Source organism: Columba livia, chromosome 2, assembly GCF_036013475.1.
Source record: "Columba livia isolate bColLiv1 breed racing homer chromosome 2, bColLiv1.pat.W.v2, whole genome shotgun sequence".
Classification (NCBI taxonomy): Eukaryota; Metazoa; Chordata; class Aves; order Columbiformes; family Columbidae; genus Columba; species Columba livia.
The window spans coordinates 31,956,987-31,975,074 of record NC_088603.1 but is presented as its reverse complement, the minus strand read 5'-3'; the positions used below and the strand labels follow the sequence as shown (position 1 = coordinate 31,975,074).

The 18,088-nt window shown below is 40.7% G+C and overlaps 1 protein-coding gene across 1 annotated transcript; it reads right to left on the bottom strand.

Moving 5' to 3' along the window:
- Positions 1-438: 438 nt before the first annotated feature.
- TSPAN13 (tetraspanin 13) lies at positions 439-17,861 on the bottom strand. Its single transcript, XM_065051229.1, has 6 exons — positions 17,623-17,861; positions 5,258-5,425; positions 4,057-4,137; positions 3,117-3,230; positions 2,666-2,776; positions 439-1,573 (listed from the first exon to the last, which is right to left on the bottom strand). Exons 1-6 carry the CDS (start codon positions 17,683-17,685, stop codon positions 1,499-1,501), a joined length of 612 nt encoding a protein of 203 aa, XP_064907301.1. The 5' UTR covers positions 17,686-17,861; the 3' UTR covers positions 439-1,498.
- Between the last annotated feature and the right edge of the window lie 227 nt (positions 17,862-18,088).

Sequence of the window (18,088 nt, the reverse complement as noted above, 5' to 3'; positions counted from 1 at the left end):
CAACTCTTCCCATTTAAAACCTCGAGACAATTCCTTGTTCAGGAGCACTGGGCTTTCTGAGGGGCATGTAAGTCAACTTCTTTTTGCCTCCTTTGCAGGAGCAAGGAGGCATCTCCCCAGTAAAGGGAGGCTATGAGAACCCACTTTGTCTGCCCTCACTGTCTCCCTCACTCAGCTGCTGTGTACTTGGCATATGGCTTTAATACTCTTCCCCCTCCCCTCCTGCAGAGCCATATTCAGGCTGCAGCAGCTGCCAACCGCACCAGAAGCAGCAGCTGAACACAGTGCACGTCTGCAGTTCAGTGTGATCAGAAACAAATGGACATTATGTACCTTGGGTGTCGCGATGGCTGATGTTCCAGCTGATGCACCACTTCTGTGACAGGCTGGAAGAAGGACCCTGCTTTCCTTCTGCTCAGAAAACACTTACTACATGGATAATGCACCATTCCAACTTTAATTCTTTTGTTTTTTCTAAAACAAAACAAAAACCACTACTGGAAACCACCACTGTTTTTTTTTTTAAACTTTTTTTAACTTTCTTTTTCACACATCATTCCATCTCTCATGAAATCAAGACTGTTAGCTGGATGACAGAGGAATATACACTGTGGAGTTATTACAACAACAATTTTACACCATCTGAGAAAAGAGCTGTACAACAACTTTCCACACATCGAGTTTCTCACATCAAAGATGACAGACACTATTGATTCTGATGTGCAAATCCCAAACTTCATTCACTTGTCAAAGAAAACAAAAAAGTTTCAAGTCAAAGTTTAATCAGCTGCAGATTACATTCTCCTGATTTTACTCATTCGCTGTTCTCATAGTGAAGATATCAATTTAAAAAGTAATTAATTATTTTTCTTCTCAACAAAATTCTAAAGCTACCAGAAAGCCAAAACAAACAGGGAAGGGGAGGGGTGAAGACTACAGTAGTCATTAACATGTACTTAATGTGCACCACAGAAAACAACAAAGCTTCTATTTTTACTTTAACAGGAAAGTGGGAGACCATTATTAAGACAAAAAAATCTGACTCAAGTTAATTTCAAATCCTAATCAAATCATACTGTCCAACCATCCACCATATAATTTTAGCATTTTTATGAGAAATCATGTGAATTTTTGTAATCAACGAATACAGCAGAAAATACTTTAGTGGTTTTTTGGACACCAGAGAAGCCAGTAGTGCTATAAAACTCACTGTATAGAGTTCAACACATCAACTACCAAAGTCTTAACAGAGTTATTTAACCAGCTCAGAGCAGCAATTTGACTCTGCCCAGCTACCAAATGCACCAGTCTACTTCAAGATAGAGATGCTTAGAAGAATACTGAAAAATTAAATATGAAAACTAACAAATTTCTTATGGAAATCAAGTTTTCTTTTGCATACATGTAGAATCCCTATTACGGAGAAATACCAAACTACAGAGAGCCAGCATTTTGAAGTAGAGGGTGCAGACAGAATATTCAGTCCTCTATAAAGTTATCAAAGAAATGCGCTAGGGTTTGCACGAGGATCCTTTTGGTTCCTGTATCTATATGTCAGCCAGACTCCTAGAATCTGAAAAGAAAAAACAAAGATATTAAGCAGAGGGTCTGCAACCCCATCTTCCATCACTTTAACAAAATTTGTTTTAAACATAAAATCCTGACAATGAATCTCCAATACAAAAGTTTACGATACTTTACTATTGCTAAAACTGCACAGTCACACACCAGCTTTCTTAATTACAAAAAAAATGCACCTTCTCAGAAAGAATTCATACCTAGCCACAGAGAGAAAAATAAAGCAAAAACCCAAAACTGTACCTGCCATGCAGTGCAAAATATTTCCCATATGCATGTCTAGCATTAAACTTCCCCCTCCCCAAATCATAAATATTCACAAGCCTGTTATTCATGTCATGATAAACAAATCTTCCAAATTGTTTCATTTTACAGTTAACATTTAACTATAAAGCTATTTTTCTAGCACAGTTTCAAATCTTGTCATTCCCCCAACCATGTTCCTCCCTCCCAGCAGCTTCACATTGCTAGTAGAGAAACTGAGGGCAGATGTCAGAGTGATTCTGTTGAAGTTGCTATATCTCTTTTGTTGCTGTAATATCTACAAACCTTCTGAAAAGTGCAATAAGCAGCAGGAGTATTTTCACGTTCTCTACTGTGAGGTTACTAAAGACCTGCTCCAAGGACTTTCATCCACCAACCAATAAAGCAAGTAAGTATATGTATAATCTGGGTACTAAAGCAAAGAGTAAAGCACCTTTCTAACCTGATGTTTAAAACATACTTCACTCATCAAGAAACTGTATCCTTGCACTACAGGAGGCGCAAAAAAAAAATAAATCCCAAAACCAGAAAGCCCCAAAGACTGCAAAAATTTAAACTTTAGAGCACCACATTTTAATGTGGTATCTACTTGTGGTTTGTAGTCTAAATAACAAAGTTGTAAGAACTCGCTGTGTCAAATAAAGACAAGTCCGCCTTTTGGCAGACTTAAACAAGCTGATGGCCTGGAAAAATATGACCCAATTAGTTATTTGACTCCCGAGGTGGCACTGAGAGCTCCTGTAACAAAGCCTCTAAAATTAATTATTTCACAAAACAAAGCCTTAAAAGTGGGGAAAAAGGACTATATTTTCTAACCTCTTACCTCTGTGAAACTGAAAAAGAGTCCTATGCCTCCAACAAATCTCAGCACCATTCCAGAATATTCTTCTATTATTGGTGCACATGGTTGACACTGGTGACTTCTAAAACAATCCTGCAGCAAATACATAAGCAGAATGGCACTCTGTTTTCTGATGACATTCCATTAAGTTAAAGTGCCTAGTTATCTCTATAAAAGACTGCCAGCCATGGACAAAACTCTAGCAGTTTTAAAACACTCCAAAAAAGCAAGTATATAAAAATGACAATGGAGTACAATCTTTGCAGGGTGCCGTCTGATTATGTCTCCAATAAGTTAGCTGGAGAGCTTAGTATCATTGTAACAACTACCTTACACATTTCTTTAAAAGCTCTGATTTCTGCAACTATGCAAACAGCTGTACATATATAAACAAACACAATGACATAAGTTTTTTCATGCATGATGAACTTACAGAAGAGCAGACTTCATTCGGATCAAAAACTCTGAACCCACAACAATTCAGGTTTCTCTCAATATCTGTTCTTGCACTGTTAGTGTTATTCCATCCCACCTCCAGAAGTTGACTCTAAAGGCATAAGCAAATACGTATTATACTAATTGAACTGTTTTGCATTTCAATGGAAACCAATATACTAGGCCAAATCAATAATTGCATGACACCTTCAGATCTTGAAGCCTAACAGGATAATATATTAAAATATGACTTGAAAGTTAAAACAGCCTGTACAGCTAATGAAATAGCAGCACCTGACAGCAGCACATTCATAGTTATAATTAATTTTCTTCCTTTCTTTTTCCTAAAACTAACACAAGCGCTAGTAATGGGACCTGCAATTCATCTAACTGGGACTGCTCAGACTTTAAACAAGAAGTGCACTTACATATAAAAGTTGATTATTTAGTCACTGTGCCCTTGCCTGCTTCTTATGTAGTTAAGAATTAGTCTCCATACCCCATGGAAGCTGGTTTTACTTTCACACTTAAGGGTCACCTCTGTTCCTCATGTAGTTACAAGCTTTTCAGCTACACCAGCACAATTCAGTGGCCTTATCATCTTTATATTATGATTACTGTAGATATCATCAACTTATCTGGAACTGCTGAACACACTATATTGTCAAGATATCATGCAGCTACACTTGTGACCATAAACCTAGACAGGAAGCTTAAAACCAAAACAAAACACAGCTGAAAGTCATTTTAGGACCAGATGTATTTCTTTCTAGCTACCAGGGCCACACACTGCCTAAGGTCTAGTCCTTATTTAAAAGGATAATGCTGATTTTCTTAAAATATGCTCTCCCCTTTTTATGGAAGATATTTGTGTGTGTGTATGTATATTTATAGTATTATGCTACACATTAACTGAGAAGTCAGGAAATATTTCTTACCTGCTGTTCCTTGTTTAGTGCCAAACAGGCACAGGAGACAGAAAGCTGGACAATAAAGACTAGCAAAAGAATAATCATGTACTGGAAGCAGTAGTTAAGCATATATTCTCAAATTAATTTTGCTTTTGTAACATGTTTCTTGCCTAGCAAGTTAACAGGAGCAGAGAGGTTAATAAAAGGGGGTTCGAGAGAGAAAAATCTTAAGTCAATTTCTCCAGCTTTAGGGACTGGTGTTGTCATTTCAAGATACTTCACTTCAGAAGTAAAGAAAATATTTTCTGGATATTGCACATTCAGATTTTCTTTTTCTTCAATGACATAGTCTTGTAATTAATTACAAAATATGTTTTAATCTAGGTTAAAGTTATAAGTGAGAGTCGCTTTTGGAACATATCCTCACACAATTTTGCACTAATGTATCTGAAAACAGAACAAATCACAAAGAACAAACTTTGATACAAAATATCCCGTTTTGGAAGTCTTCATGATTTGGCTGCTCTGTTCAGAAACAGATATTTATCTCACACAATTAAACTGTTTGTAAAGTGGAGGTCACTACTTAGTAATAGACCACAACTAGAAAAATACAGATTTTTATGTGATGAATCTCTTTTCTCATTTGAACAGATCAATTTTGTTATGCAAGACAGCACCACACACTGCTTACAGTGTCAGTGAGCATAAAGGGGCAGCAAAGCGCACTGAGAAGGCCTGTGCTCATTTCTAGACTGGATTCGCCACTAGAGTCGAGGTATGGAACGAAGTTCTGCTTCTTGACGGCCTGTACTTCCCACAATGCATTCCCCTGCCAACTACAACGAGCTCGCTATCTGGAATTATCAACTTTCTCTACTGCTAAACATTGATAGTTCCCATACTCCAGCTTGGTGTAGGGTTGGGTACACTGTAAGAAGCACCTGTGACAGTGACCCACCACTAAAAGCTCTCAAAAAATGGGAAGATTTTATTTTTTAAAAGAGGAGATGCGAATACTTCCATCTTCAAAGCACAAACAAGGGAGGAAAAAAAGGAAGCTGGAATAAAGGGGAAGGAAATTTAATTTAGACTGCACTTGACCAAAACAAGGTTGTGAATTGCTGCTCTGTTTCTGAAGCAGCTTCTACATTCGTCTCAGCTGACAGAACAGATTGTTCACATGGCTTGAACCAAGTGTGATCCATGTAACGCATTAGAAGGATACAAAGAACAGCAACACTTGATGATGTTTCACTGCACCAATCAATCCGACTAAGGCAATCAGGAAGAGGAAGATTCCTACTGCAATTGCCACTCCAACAACTCTGAAACTAGAGATGAGGCCGAAGCCGATTCCCCATGCCGCAATTCCAATCAGCAGCAGGCTGACCAGCTGCAGGAAAGAGAAAAGAAAAAGTCAGTCTGCGTATTAACAGAGGGTCAACCTACACACAGCTACATTCTTTACATTAAAGTTGTTATTAGGTACAGTTTTTCTTTCCAGTGCAAAGAGATGCAGCACAACCCTAAACAAACCAATCTACCACTTAATCATGGAGATCACTTCAGTTCCATATGTTTTAAGGCACATATACTCTTCAACACTGCTAATGCGGAGCTGTTACAACCTAATCCACCTGCAAATCAAGCCACATTACATTATCTGCAACTGACTAGAGACACTTAAAGCAGAATTGACAAATAAACTAAAATCACTGGCTTCAATCACAGAATGGAAGAATGAAAATTCCAGATGTCTTCTGAAGTGTGGGCAGTGTATTCAAAGAAAATAGGATGTACAGCTCCACAGCTTTAAACATGTAAAAAAGTGCACTTTGCCAACTTACTGTAATCAGGAATACAGCTATATTAGTTCATCAGAGAAGCTTCTACATAGTTCATGATATAACGCAACAGTTAACAAGGTCACACAAAAATACTTTTTAGGTCTGTATCTCAAGGACTTAATGTAGGAAAACAATAAAAGTGCCCTGTCTCTGCTATGTATTTCTGCAAGAAAAATAGCTCTACTATGAAGTCAATCCTATTTCAATACCCAAAATGCTCTTACGCTGTTTCCTTCCTTTTGGAGATGGTATTCAGGGAAGGTAGGCAGAATCTGTCCCAGTTAGTTTACTGGGATTTATTGTTAGGTGGGCAGGAAGCTCCAGCCTTTCCTGTTTCCATGCCAAAAGCACAGAAAAAAAATAAAATTCCAACATGAAAAGCTGAAGAGAAATCTGTAATGAAGCACAGCAGGAGGGAAGTAGCAGACAAAGCCAACCCAGATGTCCAACACACCGGTTGCTTAACACTCTCCTGTTTCAAACAGTTAGACCTATGCGTAATTTATCACGCATTACGTTCCCTGTTAAATAATACCAATTCAACATACGAGTTTTAAGTTCAAAAAACCCTGACCTCACCAAAAAATACTCACGAGTTCTATCATTATTAAAAACAAAAACAAAAGAGAACAAAACCAGTAAGTGCTTAGTCTAGTCCAACCTCCTGGCTTTATTTGACAGCAAACCCAGAGCAAGCACTTAAGAGTTATCCACCAGTTTCCATTCAAGGGATGTATCTCATGACATTTTACTGCTTATCCAGAGAGGTGAAAGAAGTTAAATGTAAGAGGAAATTTCCAACTTATCTGTCAATTTGAGTATACTTAACCTAGAGCTGTGCATTTTTGTGGGTTTTAATACCAAAACATCTGTGTATTTTTTCAAATTAAATACCTTTCAGAAGACTGACCCATGTAGTGCTGCTTTTGAAACAAGGAAATCAAAGGTAACATCAAGTAATCCAGTAAAACAAGTAGTCATGCTTATCAAGATCAAACACAGTGAGTGTTTTCTCAAGTGTGTTCACACGAGAACGCACCTCAAAAAAAACGTTTTCACCAAAAGCCAGTAATCCACAGGAGAAATTTAAGAGTCTGCAAGAAGGAGGATATTTGCCATACCTTCACCTCTCTCTTACCACATGAAGAGACGAAAGAAAACTATAAAATTCCAAAGAATTGATCAATATCAGTACAGTTCTAGGATTAATTCACATTTGTCTTTGTTTCTCAAACAAAAAGCCTTAAGCTTAGTTAAAACTAAAACACAGGGCTAAGATATCATGAATCTGAATTACATGGAAGCGAGAAGAAAAAAATAAAACAAAGCCTTGGCTCTGCCAGGGACAGATTTTCTGAATGCATGCTGCAAAAGACTATAAACTTCCTGATGTTTTATGTTAACTGCCTGATTAGCAAGGCTAATTTTTAAGTGCAAGACCTACCTGTTCTGATCTAGGCCCATTCATTTATCTCATTTATCTCATACCACTGGGAAGATTTATTTTTCCACATGAGCATCAGAAGCAAACAACAAAAGAAATCCCATCACCCAATTTCCAATCAGAAAGCGCTGGTTGATGTCTCGTGCGCTGCACCAGCTTCTAAGCTCAGAACTCACACTGTCACTACACAGCTCTTCAAAGTGTTATAAAAAAGTCCCAAAAGCAATGCCAAATTCCAATTTATTTCACAAAGAAAAGAAGAAGAAACTTTGCTCCTGAAGATTTTCACGAACACTTTTTCTCCTGCCTGAGCTATGACTGCAAATTTTCACCAATCTGCCTCCAGGATATCAAAATGTGTATTTATTCAGCTCTTTGCTCATTTCAGAAGAGGTCTAAAACAATTTAGATGAAATGAATTTTATTCTTGAAGTATCACAATCAAAAGAAGAGACCTAAACAAAGTCTGTGTTTAAAACACCTACTGGATAAACACAGTGCACCAGCTCCAGGGTACCAGTTACTTCTTGCTGCTCGCATCTCAGTTTTCATTATTCTGATGGTGTACACAAGAAATTAGTGCGTATGACACTAAAAGTTATTACGGTGGCCACCTGGTCCAAAAAGTTTTTCTGGTAGAAACAGCCACGTACTGAATCTAGAACTGCTATGGTTTTCAAGTGGAAAAAAAAACCTCTCTGGCTTTTGAACCCATTGTTGAACCCTAGATGTCCAGGAAACACGTGACTGGCTTTGAAAAATAAAGTAACATAACATAGTTTAGTTTCTCTTTTGATCACATTCTAGTTTCAGAGCCAGTGTCATTTTCAAGCTTTACCACCACAATACTAAGGCTGTATTTTCTTTCACATGACGAAGTTGTCCATTGTCTAGTTCCTTAAAACATCTGGAAGTTCAGTATGATCACAAATCCATGCTACTGGGCTCTGGTTGCCAAGCTATGTGAAAATGCTATATCCATCCAGGCAGATACATGATTTGGATCAAAATAACTATTGGCTACTCCAATTCTGGACACTTGAAATTGTGGAACGCCGACTTTGTGTTTCAGCACTGCAGGTTTACAAACCATACCAGAAACAGATTTAGTTCCTGACCTCTCTGCATGTCAACCAAAAGAGAAATTATGGTTATTTCTTCATTTTCAGGTTTGAATTAGACTATCTGAATGTTGAGCAATAAAACTATGTATGTACATATATAGTTTTATAACGCCATAATGTGAAAAACTAAAGTAAACACACACCACTACCAACAGGAAAGAGTAACTTAAGCTGTTTTGGGAAGAGGTTTTACAAGTCTGTAAAACACTGAAGGCTCATAGTGTCAGGCATTGTTCAGCCACCAGAAATGACCACCCAACAGTACTTATTTCAGTGTTTTGAAACAAAAGGATTTAGATGCAATATTTCTAAAAGTGAAGCTGCTAAGACTTTGTAAAATGTACCTGAAACAAAATTACTTCGTGACCCTAGCTACTTCTAAATGAGTAATACATACATTCTAAACATACAAGCTTTATTTACTTAATTTAAAAAGTCACCTATTTCTGTTAAATAAAGGAAAAAGGACTCTCTAGGGAGTTTCTGAATGTCCCATTTTATTTTACTGAAACCACATTTCACAGCACCAGAACTCCCCCAGATAAAACAGCATCATCCCAGGAAGACTGAGGTACATGTGAAACTCAATTTTACCTACAGGAGTTTACTTACATAAAGCTAGCCTTGGCTACTAATGCTTCAAATATTTGGTTGGTAAATCCACCAGAAACAAAGTCACAGTCCAGTTTTTAGTGATTACGATGGAGCCAGTTTCGCACAGTAGTCTCATTAGTGAACTGAAAAGGCTTTAGTTGAAGAAATGGCCTGTTAGACTGAATGACAACAGGCTGGACTGCTGAGCTTAAGGGTAGTAATCCACACCTTAACATCCAGCTGGTAGCAGATAAGAGCACCAAAAAGTCTGATACTGGAGCAAATATTATACAGTATCTTCATCAACAACGTGGGTGATAAGACGGAATGAATCCTCAGAAAATCTGTGGATGATACCAAACAAGGAAGAGTGATTGAGTCTCCAAATGGAGATTCAACACAGGCTGACCTTGATAAGCTTGAGGAATAAGCCAACAGGAACCTCATGAAGTGCAAAATTCTGCTCCTGGGGTGTTTCAGTGGAGCCTGGGAATGGATGAGTTGAACAACAGCCTGAGATAGGCCTGGGGATGACACTGCTTGCCAAGTTGAGTATGAGCCAGTAGTCAGCTCTTATTGCAAAGAGGAAAAGCCAAGAGGAGTGCAATCATGGGAAACTCAATGCTGATGAGACTGCCGCTCAAATACTGTGTCCTATTTCAAGCCCCCTAGGTTGAAAAGAAATTTGAGAACCTGTAAAGAGTCACCAAAATGGCTTGGAACCTTGAGGATGATGTTTGAGAAGCAGGTGATGGAGCTGGGTTTGTTTAATCTGATGAAGAGGCAGCCTAGGGATAATCTAATAGCAACTGAAGCTGAAGGCACATTAAAAAAAACAACAGAAGCAAACTCTTCTCAGTATTGACCGAGCACAAAACAAGAGGCAACAGCCACAAGTAATGGCTTGGGAGGTTACACTGGACATCAGAAAAAATATCTGCAAGGTGGTGTGGTGCCGTACACAAAGAGCTGATAATCTTTGTTCTCAAGGTCTTCACAACTCAGCAGACAAAGCCACAGCTAGTGAACGAGTGTTATTCATAAATCTGCTCTAAGCAGGAGCCTGGACAGATGAGCCCCAGAAGTCCCTTCCAACCAACACTCCCACACACTACAGCCAGCTCTTCCAGCATGGAAGGTTTGCCACTCTCCACACCAAGCTTTAACAGGCAGATAAAGGACAGATTTAGTACTTACCAAGGACTGCTCTGTATCATCTACCTCATTAAGAAGAGACTATCACCAGCTCCTAAACCCTGTATCAAGAAAACACCTTCTTACAAGCAGTAAGAAGCTCTCTCAATAAAAGAGCAATGAATGATTCCTCAGAAGTACTTATACAGTTTCAAACACACAAGTATAAGTCTTGTTCTCAGAAGTGATTTTAAAGGTCCCGTTCACTTAAGACGCATTTACGTAGAAAGTCAACAGGCATTGAGAGCAAAACAATCTCAGGCTGGAGCAATCTGTCTCACAGGAAGACGCTAAAAGCACATACTGTCCACAAACCAGAAAAACAACACAGAACCATGGGCAGTGAGTTAAATTTAATATCTGTATTTACTATATACTATATTCTCCATCAATACAAAGGCTGGCAGCTTTAGTTGAAAAGCACACAAGCAAACAGAGGCTTAGCATAATCCAAAATATAAACTCATCAATTTATAGTTTATAGTTTTCACTATAAAATCAAATGCTTTTTCTATGAAGAAAAAAAAGAAAAATCAAGCATACTGCCAATAGACAAAATCTTACTCAAATATCAGCATCTCTACAGGAAGGATTTTAGGGACTGTTAAGACCAAGACCAGTGGGACGGATCAGACTCTATTTTAAGTGACCTCCATTGTATTTTTATACACATATATATACATGCACACACATTTGAACTCCAGAGATGTTTCAAAAATAACAATTTCTAGACAAAGGAGAATTTGTCACAGAGGCAAAGTCATCACAAGTTTGATTGCCCTGTTCTCCAGTTAACTTCTGATTAACATGATTAAACCATTAGCTTTTACCATACTTGTCAGGGTTTTCTTTCCCCTTACTGCTGCATAAATTACTACTCCTCCTAAAACAAACGAACAAACATACAAACAAAAAACACAATAAAAAACACTAATTTGGTCTATTCTTTACATTGAAGTTCTCCTATGCCCATAGCTGCTCGCTTCTCTCACTCCTGTACTGGAAAACGGTATTATTCTTCATAATTACCCCTTGCGTACTATCCACAAGCTTAAAGTCTACTTTACAAAAAGAAATCAAGATTCTGACAAATTGTTTTTCTCAATAACGCCACTGAGAAACAATTCAAATGTCAAATCCATTTCCCCCTTCCTTCAACAGCATTCCGCAAGCAAACCTGCTGTTTTGATTAACTAGGAACTTTTCAGCATTTCAGCTAGCTTGGAGTGTTTGCTAGGAAGGAAGTCATTTGCAGAAGTCAGTGTTCCCACCGTTTTCTTGTAGCCTCAGCCCAAAGAGGAGTTTAGTAAACAATGGACTTCAGAATTTAAATTTCAAGAAATACAGCTTCACCATTCCCATGTAAAGCAATTATATAGCATCTACACTGGTATCAGCAAAGGAAATATTTACAGAATAGCTGTCAGGCTGGATATGGAACAGGAACTCAAACCAGACAAATTACACACATGATGCAACACATCATCCCTAACCTCTCTCTCTACCCACATGAAAGTTCATATTCCATTTCTTTTAAGAGGGCTTTCAAGTTTAAAACTCAAATGGTATACATTTTGAAGGCAGAGATTTCTACCACCCTCCCCTTCAACTTGGCCAGCCATTTCTGCACAAACATAGAGAATCTTGAAGACAATTCTTCTGGTCCACTGCACTTGATCCAAAAACATATTAAAACAGCAGGCAGTACAAAGTGGTACATATTTAGCAAGCTAAGCCTAAGCTAAATTGATATCCATCACAGCTGTAAGCTTGCCAAGTTGTAAGCAACTTCATCACCTTACAGTACTTCTTCAGCTTTACTGAAAGCACAGTAAAAGCTGAGGGGTAAGGAAAGCTCTGGGTACCTCCAAAGGATTTCTAAAAGAGAGCAAAATCTTGCACATTTAGGCGACTTAGTTAAATGAAGAGTAGTCTGGTTACTGAACAGGCGTGAGACACATGACGTGGAACAAGCAATTTATGTGAAAGGCAGCATTCTTGTCTCTTATCATGAAAGCCGGTTCTTTCAGTTTGACGGTCTAGTTCAGAGTTCTTCATGTTACTGGCCAATGATTAGGATCAAATTGTTTTTGACCACATAACAAACTTCTTTCGTGTTAAAATGGCAGTGAGATTTAACCCCTGTTTTGTACTCCCTGCTCCTTGGAAATGCAAGCTTTCTGCTGTGTAGCAGGAACAACTATCTTCTGCCATGTTTACCCTTGCTTGTTTGTTCACTGTTCTTTAAGAAGTTGTTAATTGTTCTCAGGAAGCTCAGTGATCCCATAGATGCTTCTTCCACACACATATCCCCCTCAACATGAAAAAGAGTAGTAAGAGCACAACTAATAATTGAAGCTACAAAGCTACCACAGGGCATTCAAAGGGCTTCTCAATAATTGTACTGGTTTTAAAGTGTCAACTTGCACCACTAGGATGGCTGCAAACATCAGTGGTATCAAAACATACCATGCTACATATAGCCTCCTTCTTCTGTGTCCTGTCATTCTCCAGTTCTGTCGCCAAAGGCAGTCTGCCTTCCAAGCTCCAACGCCACTATGCACTCTGTGCCAGACAAGTGGAAAAACAAACAAACCAAAACCAGCTCGTATGTCATCTACAGACCCTGTACATGTCTCAATTTTGACCTGCTACCACAAACCACTGTCACTTTGGCTATAAATTGGCACACGGTATACCTGAGGACATTCCCAAGCACTGACAAAAAGTCTTAAAATATATATTTTTGCTGTGGTCACTCTTCAGTATTCTCAAGCATGAGCATAGAATCCTTCCCAAAAAAGCCAATGAAAACAAAAATCCCTGAGACTAAGTTGACATGACCAATAATAACCTTCCCTGCCACGTACCTGGGACCTTCTGTACCACGGTTTTATTTATACATCAATACCAGATAGCACAGCTTATACTGACGCCTTAAAAATGTCCTTGGGAAAGACAGAAATGGCTCCAGGGCAACCTGCCCCATCTGCTGAGCATCCAGGTAGGAGGATGAGATAGATCATCCCAGCACAGGCTGGCACTGGGGCAAACTCCTGACACTGTTCTCCTGAACGCTGACCACAGACGACCAAATTCAGCAAACAACAGGATAATTACAGTTCACTTCTTACAGCAGAAAACAAGCTTATACAAACCAAAATGGAATTAAACTCAGAGACTGCAGGTTTATTCACCATTGTGAAACCAACTGGCACATGAAGAACTGTGTTTCTCTAATTCCTGTCTGCTACTACCTGGTTCCATATGGCTATTACGGCAGTCAGGAACTATCAGAAAACATGGAAAACAGTCACATTCGCTTTTCCTAGGAAAATCCAGATGTTGCCCGTACCTCAGACACCAGGTTTCCCCTATGCAAAGAGAAGGGAGATGGAGCTGGCAAATCTGCACAAAGATGCAACATGCTCACATCTTTGCATCAGGAATGCTGCAACTAAGACAAACACTATTAAAAACCCTACTATGCCAAATACATCCTGCCCAAATCTGAGAATTTCTGTCCTCATCTGTGCATACTTCCATAATACAGGAAAAGCAATTTTGATAAAGACAGCAGAAATGCACTAATTGCACTTCCAATAAAAACGGAACCCAGAAAACAACAGGCACCAATAGGGAAAGAAAAGATCAAACAAAACAAATTAAAAACCCCAAATCCCAACAACAAAAAACACAACAGCTTTCAAATACAATGCTTTGGAAAGTGATAGCAAAACCAGGACACTTAACAGGCAGTCTAGAAAGCAAGTTCAGAGAGCAAAGCATTATAAAAAAAAAGTAAATTATTTTTAGAAAAGTACTCCTTACTGTTAAGAGGAAAGATGGATGCTCTTATGGAATGACCTCTGTGCTAGTAAAAAATACACACTTTTAATGGTAAAGGTACCACATGTTTTACTTCAAATCAAATGGCCACTCCGGTGTACGGAAAACTGAAAAACTGCTTATCAAAACAAAGGCAAGATGTTTACATACTGAGAACAAACAGTTCATGTTTGCTGCTGAAGCAATAATTAAGTGACAAAAACAGCAAACACCATCCAAACGAACTGTCGTTTTTGTTTTTTTCGTTTAAACATTTAATCTTGCAAGCTAGCTACCACTTCAATGTTTCATCGCGAGCTAGGACTTAGGAATTTCCCTTTCCTTTCTGAGAATCTGATTTGCAATAAGATATCAGCTGTTCACACTTCGACACAATTACTCAAGACTTGCTTGGAAAGAACACTGTCTACCTAAGGAAATCCTTGTCTGGTTCAAGTGAGCAAATACTGGTGGAGCCAGCATCTAGGGTTCTTATACCTGCAAGATTAGAAGTCTTGCTTTACATACACATCCTTGAATTTGGCAGAACTCTGTGGACAGGCTTTTTGCAGGGATTTGTCATTTGATGGGAAATGTTGATATGATTGAATAAGTAACAACAAAATTGGTCAGATAACCAAAACTAATATTTTAGATGTCCTTGTATGCAGACAGTTCTTTCATGTAAGATTTTATTCCAGCAATACACATCATTATATACACACTGACTCAACAAACAGTCAATTAATTTCCTCTACTTTTATAATACCCCTAAGGAACCATACTGAAGGTAGCATGACATAGCATAGATGTCAGAATTACTCATATAAAACAAATTTTAAAATAGAATCATGGCCTAAAGACATTAACTTAGTTCAGAGAAGAACCAAAAGTCATCATCTAAAAAGAACATTAAGCGACCAATTAGGTTAGTGGGTTTCTGCTTTCTTGCCTTATACCAGTATCTGATTTATTACTGCCAGGACATACATTTTTCTTGGTGCACTAACATAAAAAGTAAAAGAAGACATCATTAAAACAAACAAACAAACAAACAAGTCAAACACAAATATCCTATTCTAGAAGTGTTTTAAAGAAAAGCAGAATATAAACTACTACCCCCAATATACAGTTCTGAGGCTTAATTCATCCCAAGCACATGATATAGACACATAAACGCTAGCTCAAAAAACAATCAAGAAGTGTTACCTACTTGAGCTAACATCCCTTTTTACCTTCACTAGTTCCCACCAGTTATTACTCTGAATTAACATTGTTTAAAAAGATGTTGATTAAGTCCTTGCTCTGGTTGTCTTCTGCATTTTTTTTTCCAGCTGGGAAAAAATAAGTCCACCATTCACTGTGCTGTTGCAACCTATGTGTTATAGTGTCAGGTTTTCGTCTAACTGAGGAACACAGAAGTCCACACATTTTGCTGGATCAACTCCACCAGACCAACTAGATACCTTAAATGTTATTTCTGCAACTCAGAATTTAAAAGCATTAGTCCTGTAACTTGCTTATAACTAATAAGTGACACAACCAATAACAACTGGATATTGCAGTTACTATAATTCAAAGAAGTCACTCCTTCCCTTCAGCAAAAACTTATGTTCTGCATAGGTCAGATGAAAGAATAGCAAGGTGACACCCACAAAGTAAATTCTGCTCAAGGATACACAAGACTAGGATCATAGGTACCTTGTACAGGTATCACAAAGAGAACTACAGAGGTCTCAAAGATCAGTCCACTCGTGCTGAGGCTAAATACACACAAGACGCCAACCAGACTCCTTAGATTTGGTTAATATATGGCTGTAGGACTAAGTGCTGGTACCTTCAGGAAAAAAAAAAAAAAAGCAGCTGCTGTCCATATGACATCAAAATTATATTTGTGTCTGTATTATGTTAGAAAGATCCACATTTCTCTCTCTTCTGTCACATAAGAGATAATAACATCTTGCATTAATCTCTGATTTATGGAAAGGAGAAATCAGGATGGGACAATAGATCTATAACCCATCCACTGGGATGAGGGACCCCCATGAAAGGCTGGACCAGATTATCTTCTTAGGTCTCTTCCAATCTGGGCTATTCTATGATTCTAACTTATCTAAATGATGAGAATCTATATACGCTAAACTTACCTCCAGCTATAGATGCCAGGGACAACACTTACCTGCTCCCCTCTGTTCTGGCTGGGGCTAGCATGGGCAAACCACAGTACCACTGTGATCCTGGGTGACTTTTACAGTGGGTAGGCTCGGCTCCCCAGACATGCTACGGAGACTTCTCAGGGTCATATTACACACGCTCCTCCAAGGAAGCACATGCATAATAGCACACCCTCTCCTGTATTAAGGTTTTTGTTCTGCTCTTTTCCAAGGGTCACCTCATGGTCCAAATAATATAGTAACAACCAACTCTGGCTTTAACACAGGTGGCTTCTGTCTCCATCTGCACTCTGTCCTGGTGATCACCATCAGGTACAGTAACTGCTGGCTAGAAGCCTCCTGTCTTGCCTTTAATATGAGATCAGACAGTGCTTTCAGAAAAGCACTGATACAAGTGCACACAAGCTCTGGCTGACCCCAGTTTCAATCTGCTGAAAGTCAATCCCAGTTGTTAACATGAAACATTAGAAGACATACTATCTGTCCGGATGTGTTGTGAGAAGTCATTACATGTAGTCCTATTTCTGTGTCATTTTAAAATAATGAAAAGAAAAACCCACAGCTGTACCACAAGTGGAGATTTTGTTGTTCTCTGTTGAAAACAGGTCCTCCAACTTGCCTAACAAAAGCAGGCACCTGCAGGGAGCTCCCAGCAATTCCATTATTTCAGTTTAGTATATTCCTACTTTTCCCCTCACACATGTTCCCAGCACCCCGAAGTAACCAGACTTTGAAACCCACTGGTCGGTCCCTAGGGAGAGCCGGGAAGCCGCTCACCACGGGGCCGGGGCCTCTCCAGCGCATCCCCCTCCTTCTCCGATGTGCTCTGGTCTCTACAGGCCCCGTAGGGCCCAACGCACCAACACGGCACTTGTCACTCACCAATCTGCACTTAAGACGGTGCTACTCCCTGGCTGGGGAATAACAAAATAAACCCTCCCTAGCTCACGCCTGGGTTGGCGCAGCGACATTTGCAGTCAAGGAAGAAAGGGCAGCGGCGGCCCGGGCCTTCCCTCGCCACGGCGCCGCCCCCGCCCCGGCCCAGCCCGGCCCGCTGTGGGGGGCGCAGGAAACGAGACCCCGGCCCGTGGTACCGCTGCCCGACCGCCCTGGATTTTGATCCCAGGGAGCCACGTCTTCGCGGTGACAAAGCCCGGCCCGACCGGTGCCACCTTCCCCCGCCTCAGCCGGAGGCCGCGACCGAGCGGCGGCCCCGGCGTGGCGTCCCCCAGGCCCCTCAGCACCAGCAGCCGCCTCAGGCCGGATTGAGCCCCGACACCTCCTCGCCCCACCCGGCGGCAGAACCCGCAGGGCGAGGGGGACCCCGCCAGGGCAGTCCGCGCCCCTCCCTCCCGCCGTCTCGCCTCAGCGCGGCGGCCACGCACCGTGTAGAGCAGGTTGAGGGCGCAGAGGCAGTTCTTGGAGCAGGCGAAGCCCCCGCACACCATCGCGCCGCTGCCGCCGCCGGGGACCGCGCAGCAGGAGGCGGGGGACGGGGAGCGGGGTGGCGCCGACAGCGAGCGGGCGCGGCCGCAGCAGGTGAGCGGCGCCCGCTGCCAGGCGCCGCGCCCGCTGATTGGCTGCTGCCGGGCGCAAAGGTAAAAGCATGCAAATGAGGAGGCGCAGGGGGGGCTGGGAGGCTGCCGGAGGTTCTGCCCGCTGGCTCCGTCGCCCGTTATCTGCGGCACCCGCGGTGGGGTTGGTCGCGCAGCTCTTAGTTCCCCTCTCGGGGTGGTGGAACGCGGGCTGTCCGCCGGGAGCTGCCCGGGTCCAGCGCTACCTGCCCCGCTGCTGCAGGCGCTGCTGGGGAGAGGGGAGCTTGCTGGGCTTTACCCAAGGGTGCCTGGAGGA